This window comes from Diadema antillarum, unplaced genomic scaffold (genome assembly GCF_040938485.1).
Source record: "Diadema antillarum isolate AM-2024a unplaced genomic scaffold, OU_Dant_1.0 seq00000384_RagTag, whole genome shotgun sequence".
In the NCBI taxonomy this organism is placed as follows: domain Eukaryota; kingdom Metazoa; phylum Echinodermata; class Echinoidea; order Diadematoida; family Diadematidae; genus Diadema; species Diadema antillarum.
In genome coordinates, this window is record NW_027271382.1 from 79480 (window position 1) to 99365 (window position 19886).

Consider the following 19886-nt stretch of genomic DNA (forward strand, 5'->3'; position numbering starts at 1 on the left):
AAGTTGTAACACACTCAAGTTTTATATATATATATATATATATATATATATATATATATATACACGAGTTGTATTCCTTTCTCTTCTGTGATCGAGCACACACACTTACCGACACGCTTGCAAGCACATACTCCTTTCTATCGATATTCCGTAATCACTTGATGTACAGCAGTTAGAGAACAAGTCCACCTTCATAGACATGTGGATTGAGTGAATGCAGCAATATTAGTAGAACACATCAGTAAAAGTTTGGGGAAAATCGGACAATCATGGTCAAAAGTTATGATTTTTTTAATTTTCTGCACAATCTCTGCTGGATGACAAGACTACTACAGTGTATGATGTTACAGGCATTGAACGATTTAAAGATAATATATAAAGAGAATTCCATTTTTTTTTAAAGTGCACATTTCCCCGACTTGTCCCTGACGTATGTTGAGGGTAATACTATTTCCCATGCCTCCGGAAAGAGGCAAGTCAAGCGTTCTTTCATTATGCGAGAAAAGTGAAAATATGTGAATTTTTCTTTATACTTTCTTTATATTGTTCTACGCATGTGACATCACAAGCTGTAGCAGTCTTTCCATCCAGCAGTGACTGAGCAGAAACTTCAAAAAATCACAAATTTTGAAAGGATTGTCTAATTCTTCTCAAACTGTCACTGTTGTGTTCTACTGTGAACGTGGACTCGTCCTGTAAGTAACACGTTGTGTAATGGCACAGTTGATTAAGATGAGAAGAATTTGCTCAAGATCGTATTTCCAAGATACAAATGTGATAAATGACGTTTATAATTATATTGAGCGTGGTTTCAGTGAATTATATTGATATGACGCTGGTTGACTGATTTGCCTAACCATAATGTTAACCATAATGGCATAGCATTTATTTGTTTCTCTATTGTATCTTATTGATGCAATAGAGATAGAGATAGTGATACAATAAGAGATGATGAGTTAACAATAATGATACTATTTATATCTCTATCGTATCTCTTTGTTGTTGTTGTTGTTTTTTATTTCCTCTGTCTTTATTACATGTTATTGTGTTCAGTACATTGTTGTACTGATTTCATGAAATTATTTGTATACCCAAACATTTCTTTGTACCCTTAATTTGTTGGATATGAAATAAAACATCTTGAACTTAATTTGCTTAGTCAATAAAACACTGAGGACCGTAAGAATATTAGGAGTCCATATACCAAAAGCATTTTGGTCATATTTTATTGCAACTGATTGGTAATCAGTTACGTACGTGTTTGTTTGTGATCATTTAAAATGATTTCATATTTCTCGCTTTGTCTGAATGTTGATGGAATAGTCGATAGATCGCTTTCCCTCGAATTCATCATTCCGAAGGTTCATTAATCAGAAAAAGTCAATACATTTTGTTATTCAAATGGTGCATACTTCCGGACATAAAATAATATTCGTTAGTCCGAAGGTTTGTTAATCCCAAAATGAATAAGGCTATTAATCCGAAGCTTCGTTAGTAAGGACTTTCTTTCCAATTTTCGGATTAACAAACCTTATTTCATTATCGGAGCGAGGAACTTTCGGCATAACTGAACAAATTAATGTTCGGATTAACTAACCTTTTTTTTTTTTTTGGATTATCAAACCTTCGACAAATGAACATTACCCAATATTTTTCTCGTCAAAAGGAATCCTCTTTCTTTGTTATAACAACTCGCTTGGAAAATACCTTTAAGTTGTGGCTTTGCTTGAAATCATAGTATCTTTCCTCGTTAAACTCTATTTGTATACAACGTATTAAATTTCATCAAAAATTTACTATAGCTTAGCATTATCATTGGCAATACGCAGTCAATATATATTTAATGGTTATATAAAGCGACTGCACCCGAATTGAAAGATAGACTATCACATCGATTGGATCTGTCGTTAAAGCAAACAGACACGGGGAGGTCCAACAGAAATGATTATCTCAGATTAAGATCCATTTAATATACTGATGATTTTTTTTTTGTTTGGTAGTGATGTCGAAAAGAAAAGCACTTGATAAACACACAAAACAATTTTCTCAAATGAGCATGAACTGTTATGGTTGTTATCTTTATTTGATATACACACGGATTTCTTCAAATTCTCATTTTCTGCTTCAAAAGAAGAATGGGAAGGAAATGAATCGTACATACATACGCATTAAAAGAACGACAACATTGTATCAAATTGGTGTATTGAAAGCTCAAAAGTTGTTTCTCAGTTTGCAATTTGTCGTCTTTGACTATAAAACGATGACATTCTCATGTCAGATGCTTTGATTCGATTGCTATTGTCGTGTGCAGATACCATGCGTTTTGATCGAGCACGCTTTGTACCTAAAATCTTATTGAATTTTTAGAATTGACATTCATTGATCTGGCGCACTCTTCTGATGAAATATCCGGGAATCTCAGAGAAGTATAGTATAAGTCTGCCATCTATGGGGGGAGACCAAGCGGGGGAAGGATGTGGGAGGAGGTATCCCCTCCCACTTGAGGGAGCATTTGCATCTTTATAATTGCAATTCAACATTCTGCACACTTTTGGTGGACTAGGGTAGCAAAATCTATGTACTGCAGACACGGGGGGGGGGGGGGGCTTAGATAGCGGGAGGGGGGATGGAACGGGTGTCCCCAACCCCTCCCATACGAGGGAGCTTTTGCATTATAAGAACAGAAATGAAAATATCTTGTATACACATTCTGTTAATATAAAAGTGTACTAAGTCTATGGGAAAGAACCGAACGGGGAGATCCTGCAGTTCATTACAATTCAACAATCTTGTTTACACATAAGGGATGAAATATTTGGACATTTTTTAATGCGCCTTGACCACGTTAGCTATGTGGAATTGGCGCATTATAAGTACCCTGTATTATCATTATTATTATTATTATTATTATCATTATTATTATCATCATCATTATTGTTATTATCATCATTATAAACAAAGACAGCAAGAAAATGGTCCCATCTTGGGATGTATTAGGGCGGCAAAATGACATTTGCTCCAACCCCCGTCAATATTTTCGGGGGGGGGGGGGCAAATGCCCCCTGTCTTCGAGGATCGACACCCCTGCACACATTATTATTTGAGTGGACTTGTATTTTAAGATGGTCACACCACCGAGACGGGTACAAGCTGATCCTCAACAATCATCAATAATGATTCTCTATTATCTTCTTTTCGTGATGATATAACAGCTTGTGGACCTGGGGAAGAATACAGAGCATGTGGCTTTCGGAATTTTGAACAGACTTGTCAGACGCGATTGGTAGGACCGCCATCACGCCCCCAATCATGTGAACCGGGCTGTTATTGTAGGAGTGGGTACGTTCGCCACGCCGGGAGGTGCATTAGACGGGAGCAATGCTCAGGTAGATCAACAATGTAGAACACTGTATGTATATGTGTATTTACCTGGGTATACAATAAGTAAGCATGTGCGTATTGTATGTATATAGGCCTATATTATGATTATGAATAATAGATAACGGGCCACCAAAAATCTGCAGTACATTAAGATACAGATCAAAACGAAATCTTATCTCGCACTTTTGCATTTTTGGAACTGACGTGAAAGATCTTATGCACACTTCTGACGAAATACAGTCAAACCTGTCTATAGCGGCCACCCAAGGGAAACAACAAAAGTGACCGCTAAGACAGGTTGGTGACAATTTTGAATTTCAATACTTGCATTTTATAATAGCAGAAAATACCCCATGTCATTCTTAAAAAACAACAACCAGCAAATAAGTTTGCGTGTGCAGCTATCATGAGGACTTTTGTTTTTTATACAATTCAATTCCTTTTATTCTTTATTACCTCCGCCAAGGGAGGAGGTTATGTTTTCGTTACCGTTGGTTTGTTCCTTAGTTAGTTAGTTTGTCCGTGTGCAAAATAACTTAAAAAGTAGTTAACGGATTTGGATGAAACTTGCAGGAAAGGTTTAGAATGATACAAGTAACAGATGATTAAATCTTAGTAGTGATCCGAGAATTTGGGGGGAATTTATGAAGGATTTTTTATATTTTGACAGGTAAGGTCAATGAACTCTGGAGTTCAGGCTGCGCGCACTACAGTGCGTGCTCCACTTTCTGCTGGCTAAAGTTATCAAGCAAATTAAACGGCTAAGAAATGGAAAAGCTCACGGTGAACATATGATCTTAAATGACTTTTTAAAACTGAGTACAACTTCTTTATTGGAAATTATTGTCAAACTATTTAATATTGTATTAGAAAGTGGTATTGTCCCCACGGCATGGACAATAGGCCTTATTCGACCACTTTATAAGAAAAAAGCAAATGCCAATGATCCGAATAATTACAGAGGTATTCTGTTTTGGAAAATTATTTTCCGCTATTTTGAATGAGAGATTGATCTCTTGTCTTGAAGGTAATGAATTATTAGGTGATGAACAGGCTGGATTCCGTGATGGTCATTCTACCCTAGACCACGTATTCGTACTTCACTCATTGATTGAGTTACTCTTACATTAGAAAAAGAGAGTGTATTGTGCTTTTGATTATAAGTAGGTATTCGATTTGGTTGACAGATCCTCTCTTTGGTGCAAATTGTTGGAACAAAATATTGATGGTAATTTCTTTAAAGTAATGACTCGTATGTACAAGCAGGCTAAATCATGTGTATTAACTGGATCTGGAAAATCAAATTTGTTTGAATGCAACATCGGAGCACGTCAGGGAGAAAATTTATCCCCTAGGTTATTCGCCCTATTCTTAAATGACTTTAAAGATTTCATTTGCAACAAATACGAAGGGATAGATTTTCTTCCTCACGAAATCGATTCTGAAGCATACGATATTGGATTTGATATCTATTTCAAGATTTTTACTTTACTTAATGCAGACGATACGATTGTACTTGCTAATTCTGAAAATGAACTACAAAATGCTCTCAATGCATTATCAGAATATTGTAAAAAATGGTACCTCCAAGTGAACACGAGTAAAACAAAAGTGGTCTCGTGGAAAAGTACGGAACATTCCCATTTTTAAATTAAATGGTGATATCGTGAAGTTGTTGATGAATACGTGTATCTTGGCACCACCTTTAATTACAATAATCAGTTCCGTAAGGCACAATCCAAACAACTCAATCAAGCGAGAAGGGCAATCTATGGCCTTTTATCAAAAACGTATCATTTACGTTTACCTATTGATATTCTTGTAGAATTATTTGATCAATTAGTATTACCAATTTGCTTTATGGAAGCGAAATTTGGGGGTTTGATATTGTTCATGATATCGAAATATTTCATATGAAATTTTGTAAACAAATATTACATGTTCGAAAAAAATACTGTAAATTGTATGACTCTAGGCGAGCTAGGGAGGCTGAAATTAGAAAACTGCATTGAAAGTAGAATGATAAACTTTTGGTGCAATCTTGTACATAGTGGACAAAGTAAACTATCTGGTAAAATCTACTTGATACTGAAATTACTTTTTGAACGAAATATCTATCGCTCACCATGGCTCATGAAAATACTTACGACGCTTAATAATATAGGCATGAACAACCTGTGGAACACGTGTGAAACTACAAGTCGTGAATGGATCAAAGCATCGGTAGAGCGCCGACTCGTTGAAATAGGCCTACACAAACAAAATTTGTCGTCCACTATCTTTGATAATTCACAAACCAAGATTTATCGTATATTCAAACAATCACTAAATTCTGATATTGAGAAATATTTGATTGAACTCCCGAAGAGAGATAGAATTATTCTTTGTAGGTTTAGGTGTTCAAACCATCACTTACCAATTGTTGCTGGAAGATATACAGATACTCCCAGGAACATGAGGATCTGTAGTCTTTGTGATATGAATACACATTTCATTACCTACTTGAATGCCTTGTTTTCGACAACGATAGGCAATAATTATTATATCTTTAAAAAATATTTTGTTACCACACCCAATACTTTGAAAATGGAACAAATGTTAACTCCTGCAATCCTAGAACAACTTCTAATTTAGTTAAGTTTTGTCATGGAATAATGATTTTCTTCAAGAACTCATAGAAAACGTATGGTAAACATTGAATTATTACTATAAAGTTAATTTCCTGTCTAATTTGTCATTTTCGAATATCAATTTTCCGCATTGTATCATCATTTACTGGCGCCAACTAGGACCACCCCTGTCTTTGCATTGTTTTATTATTTTTTCTTGTACAGTTATTTTACAGATTTAGTTATTTGGTTATTTGGTTAACTGCATAACATTATACGATTTTTCCCCATTAAATTTATGTACCTTCATTGTACTTTTTCATATTGTTTTTTCTTTTTTTTTTTTGGTCGATATGTAATCTCAAATATATAATTCACATGGTTTTCTCCAATACCCTGATTGGGTGACCTGAGATGAATCAAATAGGGTCGGAATGTTGGTAAAATTGTAAAATGTTAGTGTTAATAGTGCAAGCTGATCCTCAACAAGCATTAATAATGATTCTCTATTTTCTTCTTTTCGCGTGGATTGTATGTCAGTAACAGCCTGTGGACCTGGGGAAGAATACAGAGCATGTGGCTTTCGGAATTTTGAACAGACTTGTCAGACGCGATTGGTAGGACCGCCATCACGCCCCCAATCATGTGAACCGGGCTGTTATTGTAGGAGTGGGTACGTTCGCCACGCCGGGAGGTGCATTAGACGGGAGCAATGCTCAGGTAGATCAACAATGTAGAACACTGTATGTATATGTGTATTTACCTGGGTATACAATAAGTAAGCATGTGCGTATTGTATGTATATAGGCCTATATTATGATTATGAATAATAGATAACGGGCCACCAAAAATCTGCAGTACATTAAGATACAGATCAAAACGAAATCTTATCTCGCACTTTTGCATTTTTGGAACTGACGTGAAAGATCTTATGCACACTTCTGACGAAATACAGTCAAACCTGTCTGTCTATAGCGGCCACCCAAGGGAAACAACAAAAGTGACCGCTAAGACAGGTTGGTGACAATTTTGAATTTCAATACTTGCATTTTATAATAGCAGAAAATACCCCATGTCATTCTTAAAAAACAACAACCAGCAAATAAGTTTGCGTGTGCAGCTATCATGAGGACTTTTGTTTTTTATACAATTCAATTCCTTTTATTCTTTATTACCTCCGCCAAGGGAGGAGGTTATGTTTTCGTTACCGTTGGTTTGTTCCTTAGTTAGTTAGTTTGTCCGTGTGCAAAATAACTTAAAAAGTAGTTAACGGATTTGGATGAAACTTGCAGGAAAGGTTTAGAATGATACAAGTAACAGATGATTAAATCTTAGTAGTGATCCGAGAATTTGGGGGGAATTTATGAAGGATTTTTTATATTTTGACAGGTAAGGTCAATGAACTCTGGAGTTCAGGCTGCGCGCACTACAGTGCGTGCTCCACTTTCTGCTGGCTAAAGTTATCAAGCAAATTAAACGGCTAAGAAATGGAAAAGCTCACGGTGAACATATGATCTTAAATGACTTTTTAAAACTGAGTACAACTTCTTTATTGGAAATTATTGTCAAACTATTTAATATTGTATTAGAAAGTGGTATTGTCCCCACGGCATGGACAATAGGCCTTATTCGACCACTTTATAAGAAAAAAGCAAATGCCAATGATCCGAATAATTACAGAGGTATTCTGTTTTGGAAAATTATTTTCCGCTATTTTGAATGAGAGATTGATCTCTTGTCTTGAAGGTAATGAATTATTAGGTGATGAACAGGCTGGATTCCGTGATGGTCATTCTACCCTAGACCACGTATTCGTACTTCACTCATTGATTGAGTTACTCTTACATTAGAAAAAGAGAGTGTATTGTGCTTTTGATTATAAGTAGGTATTCGATTTGGTTGACAGATCCTCTCTTTGGTGCAAATTGTTGGAACAAAATATTGATGGTAATTTCTTTAAAGTAATGACTCGTATGTACAAGCAGGCTAAATCATGTGTATTAACTGGATCTGGAAAATCAAATTTGTTTGAATGCAACATCGGAGCACGTCAGGGAGAAAATTTATCCCCTAGGTTATTCGCCCTATTCTTAAATGACTTTAAAGATTTCATTTGCAACAAATACGAAGGGATAGATTTTCTTCCTCACGAAATCGATTCTGAAGCATACGATATTGGATTTGATATCTATTTCAAGATTTTTACTTTACTTAATGCAGACGATACGATTGTACTTGCTAATTCTGAAAATGAACTACAAAATGCTCTCAATGCATTATCAGAATATTGTAAAAAATGGTACCTCCAAGTGAACACGAGTAAAACAAAAGTGGTCTCGTGGAAAAGTACGGAACATTCCCATTTTTAAATTAAATGGTGATATCGTGAAGTTGTTGATGAATACGTGTATCTTGGCACCACCTTTAATTACAATAATCAGTTCCGTAAGGCACAATCCAAACAACTCAATCAAGCGAGAAGGGCAATCTATGGCCTTTTATCAAAAACGTATCATTTACGTTTACCTATTGATATTCTTGTAGAATTATTTGATCAATTAGTATTACCAATTTGCTTTATGGAAGCGAAATTTGGGGGTTTGATATTGTTCATGATATCGAAATATTTCATATGAAATTTTGTAAACAAATATTACATGTTCGAAAAAAATACTGTAAATTGTATGACTCTAGGCGAGCTAGGGAGGCTGAAATTAGAAAACTGCATTGAAAGTAGAATGATAAACTTTTGGTGCAATCTTGTACATAGTGGACAAAGTAAACTATCTGGTAAAATCTACTTGATACTGAAATTACTTTTTGAACGAAATATCTATCGCTCACCATGGCTCATGAAAATACTTACGACGCTTAATAATATAGGCATGAACAACCTGTGGAACACGTGTGAAACTACAAGTCGTGAATGGATCAAAGCATTGGTAGAGCGCCGACTCGTTGAAATAGGCCTACACAAACAAAATTTGTCGTCCACTATCTTTGATAATTCACAAACCAAGATTTATCGTATATTCAAACAATCACTAAATTCTGATATTGAGAAATATTTGATTGAACTCCCGAAGAGAGATAGAATTATTCTTTGTAGGTTTAGGTGTTCAAACCATCACTTACCAATTGTTGCTGGAAGATATACAGATACTCCCAGGAACATGAGGATCTGTAGTCTTTGTGATATGAATACACATTTCATTACCTACTTGAATGCCTTGTTTTCGACAACGATAGGCAATAATTATTATATCTTTAAAAAATATTTTGTTACCACACCCAATACTTTGAAAATGGAACAAATGTTAACTCCTGCAATCCTAGAACAACTTCTAATTTAGTTAAGTTTTGTCATGGAATAATGATTTTCTTCAAGAACTCATAGAAAACGTATGGTAAACATTGAATTATTACTATAAAGTTAATTTCCTGTCTAATTTGTCATTTTCGAATATCAATTTTCCGCATTGTATCATCATTTACTGGCGCCAACTAGGACCACCCCTGTCTTTGCATTGTTTTATTATTTTTTCTTGTACAGTTATTTTACAGATTTAGTTATTTGGTTATTTGGTTAACTGCATAACATTATACGATTTTTCCCCATTAAATTTATGTACCTTCATTGTACTTTTTCATATTGTTTTTTTTTTTTTTTGGTCGATATGTAATCTCAAATATATGATTCACATGGTTTTCTCCAATACCCTGATTGGGTGACCTGAGATGAATCAAATAGGGTCGGAATGTTGGTAAAATTGTAAAATGTTAGTGTTAATAGTGCAAGCTGATCCTCAACAAGCATTAATAATGATTCTCTATTTTCTTCTTTTCGCGTGGATTGTATGTCAGTAACAGCCTGTGGACCTGGGGAAGAATACAGAGCATGTGGCTTTCGGAATTTTGAACAGACTTGTCAGACGCGATTGGTAGGACCGCCATCACGCCCCCAATCATGTGAACCGGGCTGTTATTGTAGGAGTGGGTACGTCCGCCATGCCAGCAGGTGCATTAGACGGGACCAATGCTCAGGTAGATCAGCAATGTAGAACACTGTATGTATCTGTATACTATATGACGGGCCACCAAAATCTGCGGGTGTACATTGTTTTTATGTATGTCCTCATTCAGATATGGTGGGCTTAACTCGACAAGGTTATCGACGCTATTGTATCAACTGTCAAACTCAGTCTATTTCTAGGTCGAATTCGGCTTTTTTTTTTTTAGCCCGGCCTATCTGAAAATAGAGGTAAGTATTAGTCCTTATGCTGCTTTTCATCTTTTCATGAATGTGTGGTGTCAAAATTGTTTTTCCTGCCTGAAATCGGTATCATATGAATGATGTTATAGACATACTGAAATTAGTCATGGTAGTAGTAAGACAATAACCTTTGCTTTGTAATTGTTTAAGTGTAGAATTAGATTGCTTCATTTACGCTTTTCTTTCGTATACTTTTATACTCACAGTATGTGGTATTCCCAGCTTTTTATCATGCCTATAATTTTTCACATAATTATCATGGTTTATTGTATTATTGTAATGTTTTATCAAGATCAATTACTTTCGGGGTGGGGGCGTCTGAATATAAGGAAAGACATAAAAATGAAATGAACTATTGCGATAAGAATCATAATTGAATGATGGTTATGTGCAAATTGGCAGACCCATGATAACGGGCTTCGAAATACATCACATGCTGTGACGAACTTCACTGTTTGTTTGTTTGTGTATGTGCTCTTGTTTTGTGTCAAAAATCGATTTCCCCACAGGAGCACCGCTTTCAACAATCTCACAGCAATTGATGCAAAAAAAAAGACTTTTCTTCTATATTTTTTTTGATTTTTTTTTTTGTCTATTCAGTGAAGGTTGCGCCTGGCGAAGACACTTCCGACTCATGAAATTTGCGTTGCATTCCACGCTCGTGGCACAGAATTAGCAATCAAATTCAAAATCCGGTCATTCAAATTCACTATCGGAGCACTCAAATTCACTGTCGGAGCATTTAAATTCACTATCGGATCAGTCAAATTCACTGTCGGAGCATTCAAATTCCCCATCGTAGCCTTCAAATTGAAGAGAGGAGCACTTGTTTCAGTAATGAGCATTCAAATTCATGTCAAGCTGGCGACGGAATCTCGTATGTCATTCAAATTCGAGAAAAGGCAACCATGTTCCAAATAACTGCATTCAAATTGAAAGAAGAATTACAAGAATTTACTTATAGTTTGGGACCGTGTGTGTGTATCTTTTTCATTTAAGGCCGTGTGCGGGCTTGTTGCGAGGAGGTATTTTCCAGCACGCAGGAGATTTTCCAGAATGCTTGCAAGTTTCGCATTTAAGATGAAGATTATTAATTTTGCTGTAGAGGTCCACCTATTCATCAAAAAATTTGCACTTGATCCCCACGAAAAGGAATATACAGGCACATTCAAGTCCCTCGGACAGGACACATGAAATGGAGATGCCATGTGTCGTGTGTGTGCGAGAGTCTTAAATCATGCACATAAAAGATCTCACAAAATTTATTCGTCTCAACTGCTCACAGATCAGGGTATTTAACCCGGTGAAATGGTCCCACCTTACATCCATCTGGATCCCATAGAAAGCCAGCTATTACAGCTGAATATGGGCTATCCAGCCGTCTTCCCAGATGGAAAATGAAACAAAAAACAAACATTAGGGACTGTGTATCCTAATACAGATGAGCATAATACTGATGGTTGGTTGACACCTTTGAAAAAAAAATCGACTACATTGAAACTGATAGCATGAACATTGTATACGTCTTGTTTGTTGTTTATTGCTATATCACTGGTTTACTTTTGCGGGGTGCGGGACTATGTGAGATCATTGTGTGTCGTTTGTCTTTAAATTCATGCATTGTCATTATGTGGGTAGTGTAAAGGCGTTTTCAACATGATGTATCATCGATTGTCGTTGTGCTGTTGAATGCACTTCTGATTGGACCTTACAATTTAAATTCATTGAGATGGAAACCAAAGAATACATGAATGGAAGCCTTCATTGGTTGTGCATGCCCTTTCTCCTTTCTTAAAAAAAGTCTACTCCATTTTCTTTGTTAAATTGATTGCACGAAGTAGGAACTTGATCGCCGGATAATGAAATTGAATGCTCCAAACAAGCTCATCAGGACTATCACATGACTATCTCGTGAATTTGAATGCAGTAGAAATGCAATGTGCGCATTTGGAAATTGAACGCCCAACGAAATAGAACTCCCATAAATGAAATTGATTGCTCGGATTCTGAATTTGATTGCCCGAATATTTTCGTGTGGATGCGCTGTGTGAATTTGAATGCACATTAATGAATTTGAATGACAAAAGTAGGAAATTGACAGGGAAAACCTATACTATATTCATGATACTATATCCATGAATTTAAGCCAAACAGGCTATTGAATTGCGGTTTTTTTAACACTGAAGTTTTCATATCAGTCTAACTCACGACAGCATGTTACAGCAAACATCGATAGGCCTATATCAGCTCTTGAAATTCATATACGGGAATTATTCCCCACGCTCATATCGAATGTTGTTGTTGTTGTTGTTGTTGTTGTTCATTTCCATCTGTGAAGATGGCTGGATAGCCCATATTCAGCTACACTAAGCTGGTCTTCCATGGGGTCCAGTTGGTTGTGGGGTGGGACCACTTCACCGGGTTAGACACCCTGCTCTTTGCGATGAATGAATGAAGCGGGATCTTTTACGTGCATGAGCTGTGACTCTCTCATACACGGGACCTCCATTTAATGTCCTATCCGAGGGACAGAGTGTTTTGCCTCTTGCTAGAGGGGACGGTATGTTTACACACAACATTGCTCAGTCCAGACTCGGGTTCGAACCCGGGCCGCGTGATCGTGAGGCAGACGCGCTACCGACTGAGCCAACTCACCGCCATCACATGATGGGATATTGTATAAGTATAAGAGCCCAGAAGAACAAATGGCTGAAATGGCCAGAATTGTTGTTGGTGTTGTTGTTGTTGTTGTTGTTGTAGTTGTTGATAAGATATCCCGAGTCCTTATCAGAGATGTATGATGTTTTTCTCCTATTTAAGATCGCTGTCCAAATGGGATGGTGTTTAAGAGTTGTGGGTCAGGGTGCGGACCCTCCCGCTGTGGCGACCCGCCCAACAGTCGTAGAATCTGCCCAGCAGTGTGTCGGCCTGGCTGCTACTGTCCTGAAGGCTTGGTGATCGACCGGAGTGGGGACCGGTGTGTTACTCCTGCGCAGTGCGGTAAGTACGATGCACCTTCACACCTATTACCGACTCATCCGCCTTTCCGAAAAAATCCTAGTCCTCCTTATTTCTTTTTTGTCTTGCCTTTTTCCCGTCCTCCCTCTCCAAAATAGAAACTGGCCCGAAACCCTTGCACAACCTACACAACCGAGAATCAGTAACTACACTTTTTTTAATGGTCAAGGGAAATGCAGTCACTCGGTTACTTCTCAAAACGTTCAAGTCTGATGCAAACATGAACACAAAATATAAATTATGTTCTTTCGAGGTGCACTATCATTGAATAACTATTAACTCAAGATAATGCTGTTGTTGTGTGATCTTACGCGACGAAGTAATACTTCCCAAAAGTAAATTACAAATTAGATGATTGTTGCGTTAATCTTTATTCAAGTCGACTTCAGTTCAGTATTGCACTTTTCTGTACCTGAAGTAATTGATATGTATGCAGTGATTGACAGAAATCGACTTAATCTCGATTTGAAAGTTGTTTTTTTTTTTCTTATGAGCGTATCCAAGTAATCTGAAGAAAAATAGAAAAGTTATCATAGAATGTATTACACGTATGTAGATGTTCATTTGGCCATAAACAAAATAAGTGATGCTCATGGTATTATAAATCAATGCAAGATAAACCTCATTGTAAACGTGTTGTGATGTGTGCCTTATGTATGCCTTTACTCTCACAAACCTGTTTTTTCATCATTTGATTTTGTTAAGATATTTGTGAAAACTGACAATCAAATTCAGGCAACTTACAATAATGATACCTCTTTATGACTTTAATAGGGGAGATAATTATGTTCGATTTTTTTTCTTTTCTTTTCGGCACAAACCAATCTCAATGGACTGAGAGAACTATCACCACCGATCTCTTAGCCATTCATCAGCTGATGTTAACATCTACATTTTTGTCCCATAGCCTACGGGATTGTCGCGACTCCCGTACAACGTCTTTAAGGTTTTTTGTTTGTTTGTTTGTTTGTTTGTTTGTTTGTTTGTTTGTTTTGTTTTGTTTTACTTCGATGTGAAGGGATAAGGATAAAATCCACTCCATTTGTGTTCCATGTGTACATAATGGGAACATGGAAAGACAAATGAAAAACCCAGTGTTATCGAAAACGGGGAGGGAGGCGGGGCCCTTAGGTTTTGAAACTGAGAAAAAGTGAACCTGCCATGTTAACACGTGTTGATCAGCGACGCTCTGCGTGATGGGAAATTGTTTGTTTGTGTATGCGTGTGTGTGTTGTTGTTGTTGTTGTTGTTGTTTTTGTTGTTGTTATTATTATTATTATTGTTGATGTTGTTGTTGTTGAAGTTGTTGTTGCTATGGCTCTTATTGTTGTTGTTTTGTGTCATAAATCGATATCCCCACCGCTTGCAACAATCTCAGTTCAGTTCAGTTCAGTTCAGTTTTTATTTCTGCATTTCAAAATCAATACAAATCAACAAATCAACAAAATGCTTACATAGTCATTTACAGAGCTAATATTCGTAACGTTTGGATCATACATACATTTTTTTTTTCAAGAGCGAATATTATATATAAAAGGAAGCAATAGGAAATGATAAAAAATGAAATGCAGGGGACCATCATCATAAGCTAAGCTTGACGAGGAAGATGGCCCCAGGTAAAGAGATACATAAAGAAAATCTTTCCACTCACTGAGTGGGAGGTAATTGTGCGAAGGGCACAAGAAAGAGATACATAAAGAAAATCTTGCCACTCACTGAGTGGGAAGTAATTGTGCGAAGGGCGTGCGGTGCAGTGCGGTATGCATTGTGCTGGGATGAATCTTGGTTTGTACGTTGAGTGTTATTTTGTGTATCAGTGTGATGAGGTGAATGTTACTTCAGTTATGGCCGTGAACTCATTGTTTAGGGTGTGTGTTGACCAGGTGGTATGAATATTTATGTGTCAGAAGTATACTGGATTATGAGGGTGTTTTTTAGTTCTCGTTTGAAAATGTTCAACGACGTACATTGTTTTAAATTAGGGGGTAAAGAATTCCAAATGTGTGGTCCATTATGTTTTAATGAATTTTTAGCTAAAATGATTCTGGGGTTTTCGAGATGGTAATCGGACGACTGACGTGTTGGATATGAATGAACGATGGAATTTGGAGTGAAGAAGCCATCAAAAATTTTTGGAAGACAATTAAATATATATTTATACATAAAACAGCAGTTTGAAAGGTGTGGAGATCCTCAATTTTCAATGTTTTTAGTTGACGAAATAGGGAATTGGATGGGGATAAGTATCGGGAATTGGTGATTAAACATACAACACGTTTTTGGAGAGTAAGAATTGGATTGATTTTAGTTGAGCCACAGTTTCCCCAAACGAAGCAATTGTGCGAAAAAATGACATTTCCTATTCTTTTTTTTTCTAATCAGTGAAAAAAAAATGATAAGGCAGGAAATTTTTTCGACGGTTTGTGTTAGACCCAGAGGGACGGGCTTGGCGGAGACTCTTTTGGCTCATAAAATTTGCGTCTGATCATAATTGTGAAAAGATTTTCAAACTTTGAAATCAACTTTATATTGGTCCGATGTCAATGATATTTTAACTGTTCCATTTTGTTTGAAAATACTATATCCATGATATCTGTCACGGGCAATTTAAGCCGAACAGGCTGTTGAATTGCGATTTTTGAACACTGAAGTTATCAAATCAGTCTTACTCACGACAGCATGTTACAGTATATTTGCAGCTACAGCAAACATTGATAGACCTATATTGGCTCTTGAAATTCATACATACGGTATCACAATGAGGGGATGTTGTACAAGATTTTAGAGCCTAGAAGAAACAAAAAGCTGAAAAGTCCAGGATTTTGTTGTTGTTGTTATAATAATTACTACTACTACCGCTATTATCATTATCATTATCATCACCATTGTTGTTATTGTTGTCGTCGTCGTCGTCGTTGTTGTTGTTGTTGTTGTTGTTGTATATATACCCCCAAGTCTTCATCAGAGTGATATGATGATTTCTCTCCTTAATTCTATTTAAGATCGCTGCCCACCTGGGATGACGTTTAACGGGTGTGGGTCTGGGTGCGGACCCGCCCGCTGTGGCGACCCGCCCAACAGCCGTAGATTCTGCCCAGCAGTGTGTCGGCCTGGCTGCTACTGTCCCGCAGGTTTGGTGACTGACTGGAGCGGGAACCGCTGTGTTACCCCTGCGCAATGCGGTAACGATCCTCTTTCAAACCTAACCGATTTTCCTGAAATTTTCTGTCTCTGTGTGATAGTGTCCTTTTTTAGTCCTCCCTGTCCAAAATAGAAACTTGCTGAACCTTGTTTTTTCGTATGACAGTTAAGTCGTTTCACAGTTGTCTTGTGATTAGAAATGATATTTTATTACCTATATTGTCTAAATGTTGAAATAAATGTGAACGTAAATATGGAATGGGCTTCTTCTTTCTTATTCTTCTTGAATCTTGTGATCCATGTCAGAGTTTGGCATATCGGCAGAAAATAAAATTAGTTATTGAACACAAACATATATATGTGTATAACGTGAGCAGCCATTTAAATTATAGCCTGCAGATTAGCTTCAGTCTCAACCAAGAAAAAAAAATCCTCAAAAACCATTGGTAACCTGCCGAGGGACACATAAAAATAGCAACTTATTTTTTGACACAACATGGTATACTTAACCAAGACCAGAATGGTTTCAGGAATTTTCATTCTACAGATATGCACTATAGCCGACTTGTACGATAGAGTGTGGACTGCCTTAGCTGAACAAAAACATGTCATCTGTGTTTTCATTGACCTAAGCAAGGCATTCGATACTCTTGACCAAAATATCCTCATACGTAAATTGCAGTGCTATATGGAGTTCGTGGCATTTCACTAGAATGATTGAAAGATTACTTATCGAAGAGAAAGCAGTATGTATACCATGAATCTGTTAACTCTGAAGTATTACCTATACAATGTGGCGTCTCACAGGGATCAATATATTGGGACCGCTACTATTTCTAGTGTATATAAATGATATTTAAAACTCATCAAATTCACTAATTCCCTTTCTCCATTCTGCTATCCTATCTCTATGCAAGTCATCCCTCCCTATTCTCTGTCCGGTGTGTATTATGTACGGGGGCTGCACGCAAATAAAACCACGCTTATGCTGTTTATAGCCCCACTGTATTATTCATTGTTGTTTTACTTATACGATGCTCTACATTGTGTAGAGGCGATGAAGAAAAAATATTCTGCGAGCAACTTATGTTTATGTATGCATATATACATGTACATGAATGTGCATGTACAATGATAATACAGAAACCGATAAATCAAATCCAATCAAATCAAATCAAACTTGAGCATCTTACTGTAGAAATTGATTTCTCCTAATCAAATCTTATGTGTCTTTATCTTGTATACCGTTTGTACCTACTAATTAGGCTTTTCTTAAAGCATTCCCTATGAATTGTGGAAAGAATAAAGTGAAGAAAATATTTACTTGTTTTTATTTGTCCCGAATATCACTTTCTTCATTCTTTTAAAATTAACTGTCAAATTTTGACTTTCCTTCAACGAATTGTCACACTTGAGTCATTCTGGTTCTGATATCCTTGCAGCAATAACGGTAAGATGTTAAAAAGATAAAGAGAAATGGAAATTGCATTTCTTTTTTCTTTCTTGGATTGAAAACCAGGAAATTTTGGCATCCGACTCGTTAATGGTTCGAGCGCCAGAGAGGGTCGTTTGGAGATTTTCTACGACGGTGCTTGGGGGACCGTTTGTGACGACTTTTGGGACCTCGAGGACGCTCATGTGGTGTGTGGTATGCTGGGCTACCCGGGTGCAGAGAGGGCCGTTAGCCGAGCATACTTCGGTGAAGGTCAGGGTCAGATAGTCCTTGATAATGTGCAGTGCGAGGGAAGTGAACAAAACCTGACAGAATGCAGTCACAACGGATATGGTGTGCATAACTGCCGTCATTCAGAGGACGCTGGGGTTGTATGTCAAGGTGAGTGGGCAGAATTTCCCGATCTCAATGTACATACTTTAGTGCTTGGTCACGTTGGTGACTATATTTCTCAAATTTCCTAATGAAATGCTTTTCTTTTTATGTCTTTTAGTTTCCTTAACAGTTAAGAAAGTGATACCCTTCCTATGGCTCATGCCTATCACCTTGTGTTCACATGACGATCATGTTGAAATCAACTTTATTATGTTGACTCCTAAAATAAAAGCGCATTGAGTTACTTCTTTTGGGATATAAAGTACAACCTACACATGATTGACAACTCAATTTGCACTTCGATTTTTCAAGCTACATAGTTGTCAATTACTTTCCCCTCTGTATCAGAAAACATGCATTCCTTAATATAACGATGCTGAAATATTTTGTGTAATACTGCCAGACTCTAAACAAGGATCCATTTTATTTCAAAAAGAATACCAAAGAAAGTGTTTGTTTTTATCTTCGACTTTAAGTTTAGGTAGAACACCAAAATTGAAAGTGACCGGGTATTTCATGACTGGAATAAAGCTACAGCAAAATTCTCGAGTGAGGAATCGACGCACCTTTTTGGCAATAGTATGAATATAAATCTCCAGTGGTAATCAACTAACAAAACGAGACATAAAATTAGAGTAAAGTAGGAAGTATACGTCACAATTTCTATGTGAAAGATAGCAAGTGATGAAAAATATACGGCCCAATCCAACAGATGTTATAGCCAACGAGCTGACCTGACACGAAGAATAGCGAAATTGACGAGTATTGTCGATCACACCTCCCTTGTCTTCTAGGTGATGTAGCAGTGAAAGTAAAATTTAAAGAGCAAAAGGGGAATGAAACTTACGTTTTATAATGTCTTTGTACCCAACAAAAGGAAACGTGAATTTTGACATCCGACTCCGAGGCGGTTCCAGTGCAAGAGAGGGCCGTGTGGAGATTTTCTACGACGGTGCTTGGGGAACCGTTTGTGACGACTTTTGGGACCTCAACGACGCCCATGTGGTGTGTAGGATGCTGGGCTACCCGGGTGCAGAGAGGGCCGTTGGTCGAGCGTCCTTCGGTGAAGGTCAGGGTCAGATAGTCCTTGATGATGTGCAATGCGAGGGAAGTGAACAAAACCTGACAGAATGCAGACACAACGGATATGGCGTACATAATTGCCGTCACAGCGAGGACGCTGGTGTCGAATGCGCAGGTGAGTGAAATTTGTCACGCTCCCTGTTTTTCATCGAATGGTAAAATACCAGCCCGCATTAAATAACTGCCACCAGAAGTGAACAGTTCTGCATGATATTTGTTTTGTTGCGTATGGGTTCACAGAATATGAATAAACAACCATTGCATCCGTTCATATGAGATCGTATATCATGGTATACTCTAATGCTTTATTATGGTATTTTTTATTTCAATGTCGAGGGCATCGCACCTTCTCTTGTCTGAAACATTAATAACATCAATAGATCTTCACTGCAGTTCTTCCTCTGTCTTCTTCCACCACATTTAAAATGGGTGTGTAAGTGCCGTGTGGTTAAAGCTAAGACAGAAAGTGAGGTTAGCAGCTATAGTACTATATTTTCAAAATTGATGAGAAAGCCTCAAATACGTAGATACGTACCTATACGCAATTTTTAGG

At 37.1% G+C, this 19886-nt stretch overlaps 1 protein-coding gene across 1 annotated transcript in view; it reads left to right on the forward strand.

Moving 5' to 3' along the window:
* LOC139731766 (uncharacterized) overlaps positions 1–19886 on the forward strand; it is a 32145-nt gene that overhangs the window by 184 nt on the left and 12075 nt on the right. Inside the window, exons 2-8 of the mRNA XM_071642645.1 lie at positions 3213–3386; positions 6531–6710; positions 9861–10034; positions 13084–13263; positions 16284–16412; positions 17942–18256; positions 19128–19448. Coding sequence (XP_071498746.1) covers positions 3213–3386; positions 6531–6710; positions 9861–10034; positions 13084–13263; positions 16284–16412; positions 17942–18256; positions 19128–19448 — 1473 coding nt within the window. The remainder of the gene's footprint in view (positions 1–3212; positions 3387–6530; positions 6711–9860; positions 10035–13083; positions 13264–16283; positions 16413–17941; positions 18257–19127; positions 19449–19886) is intronic.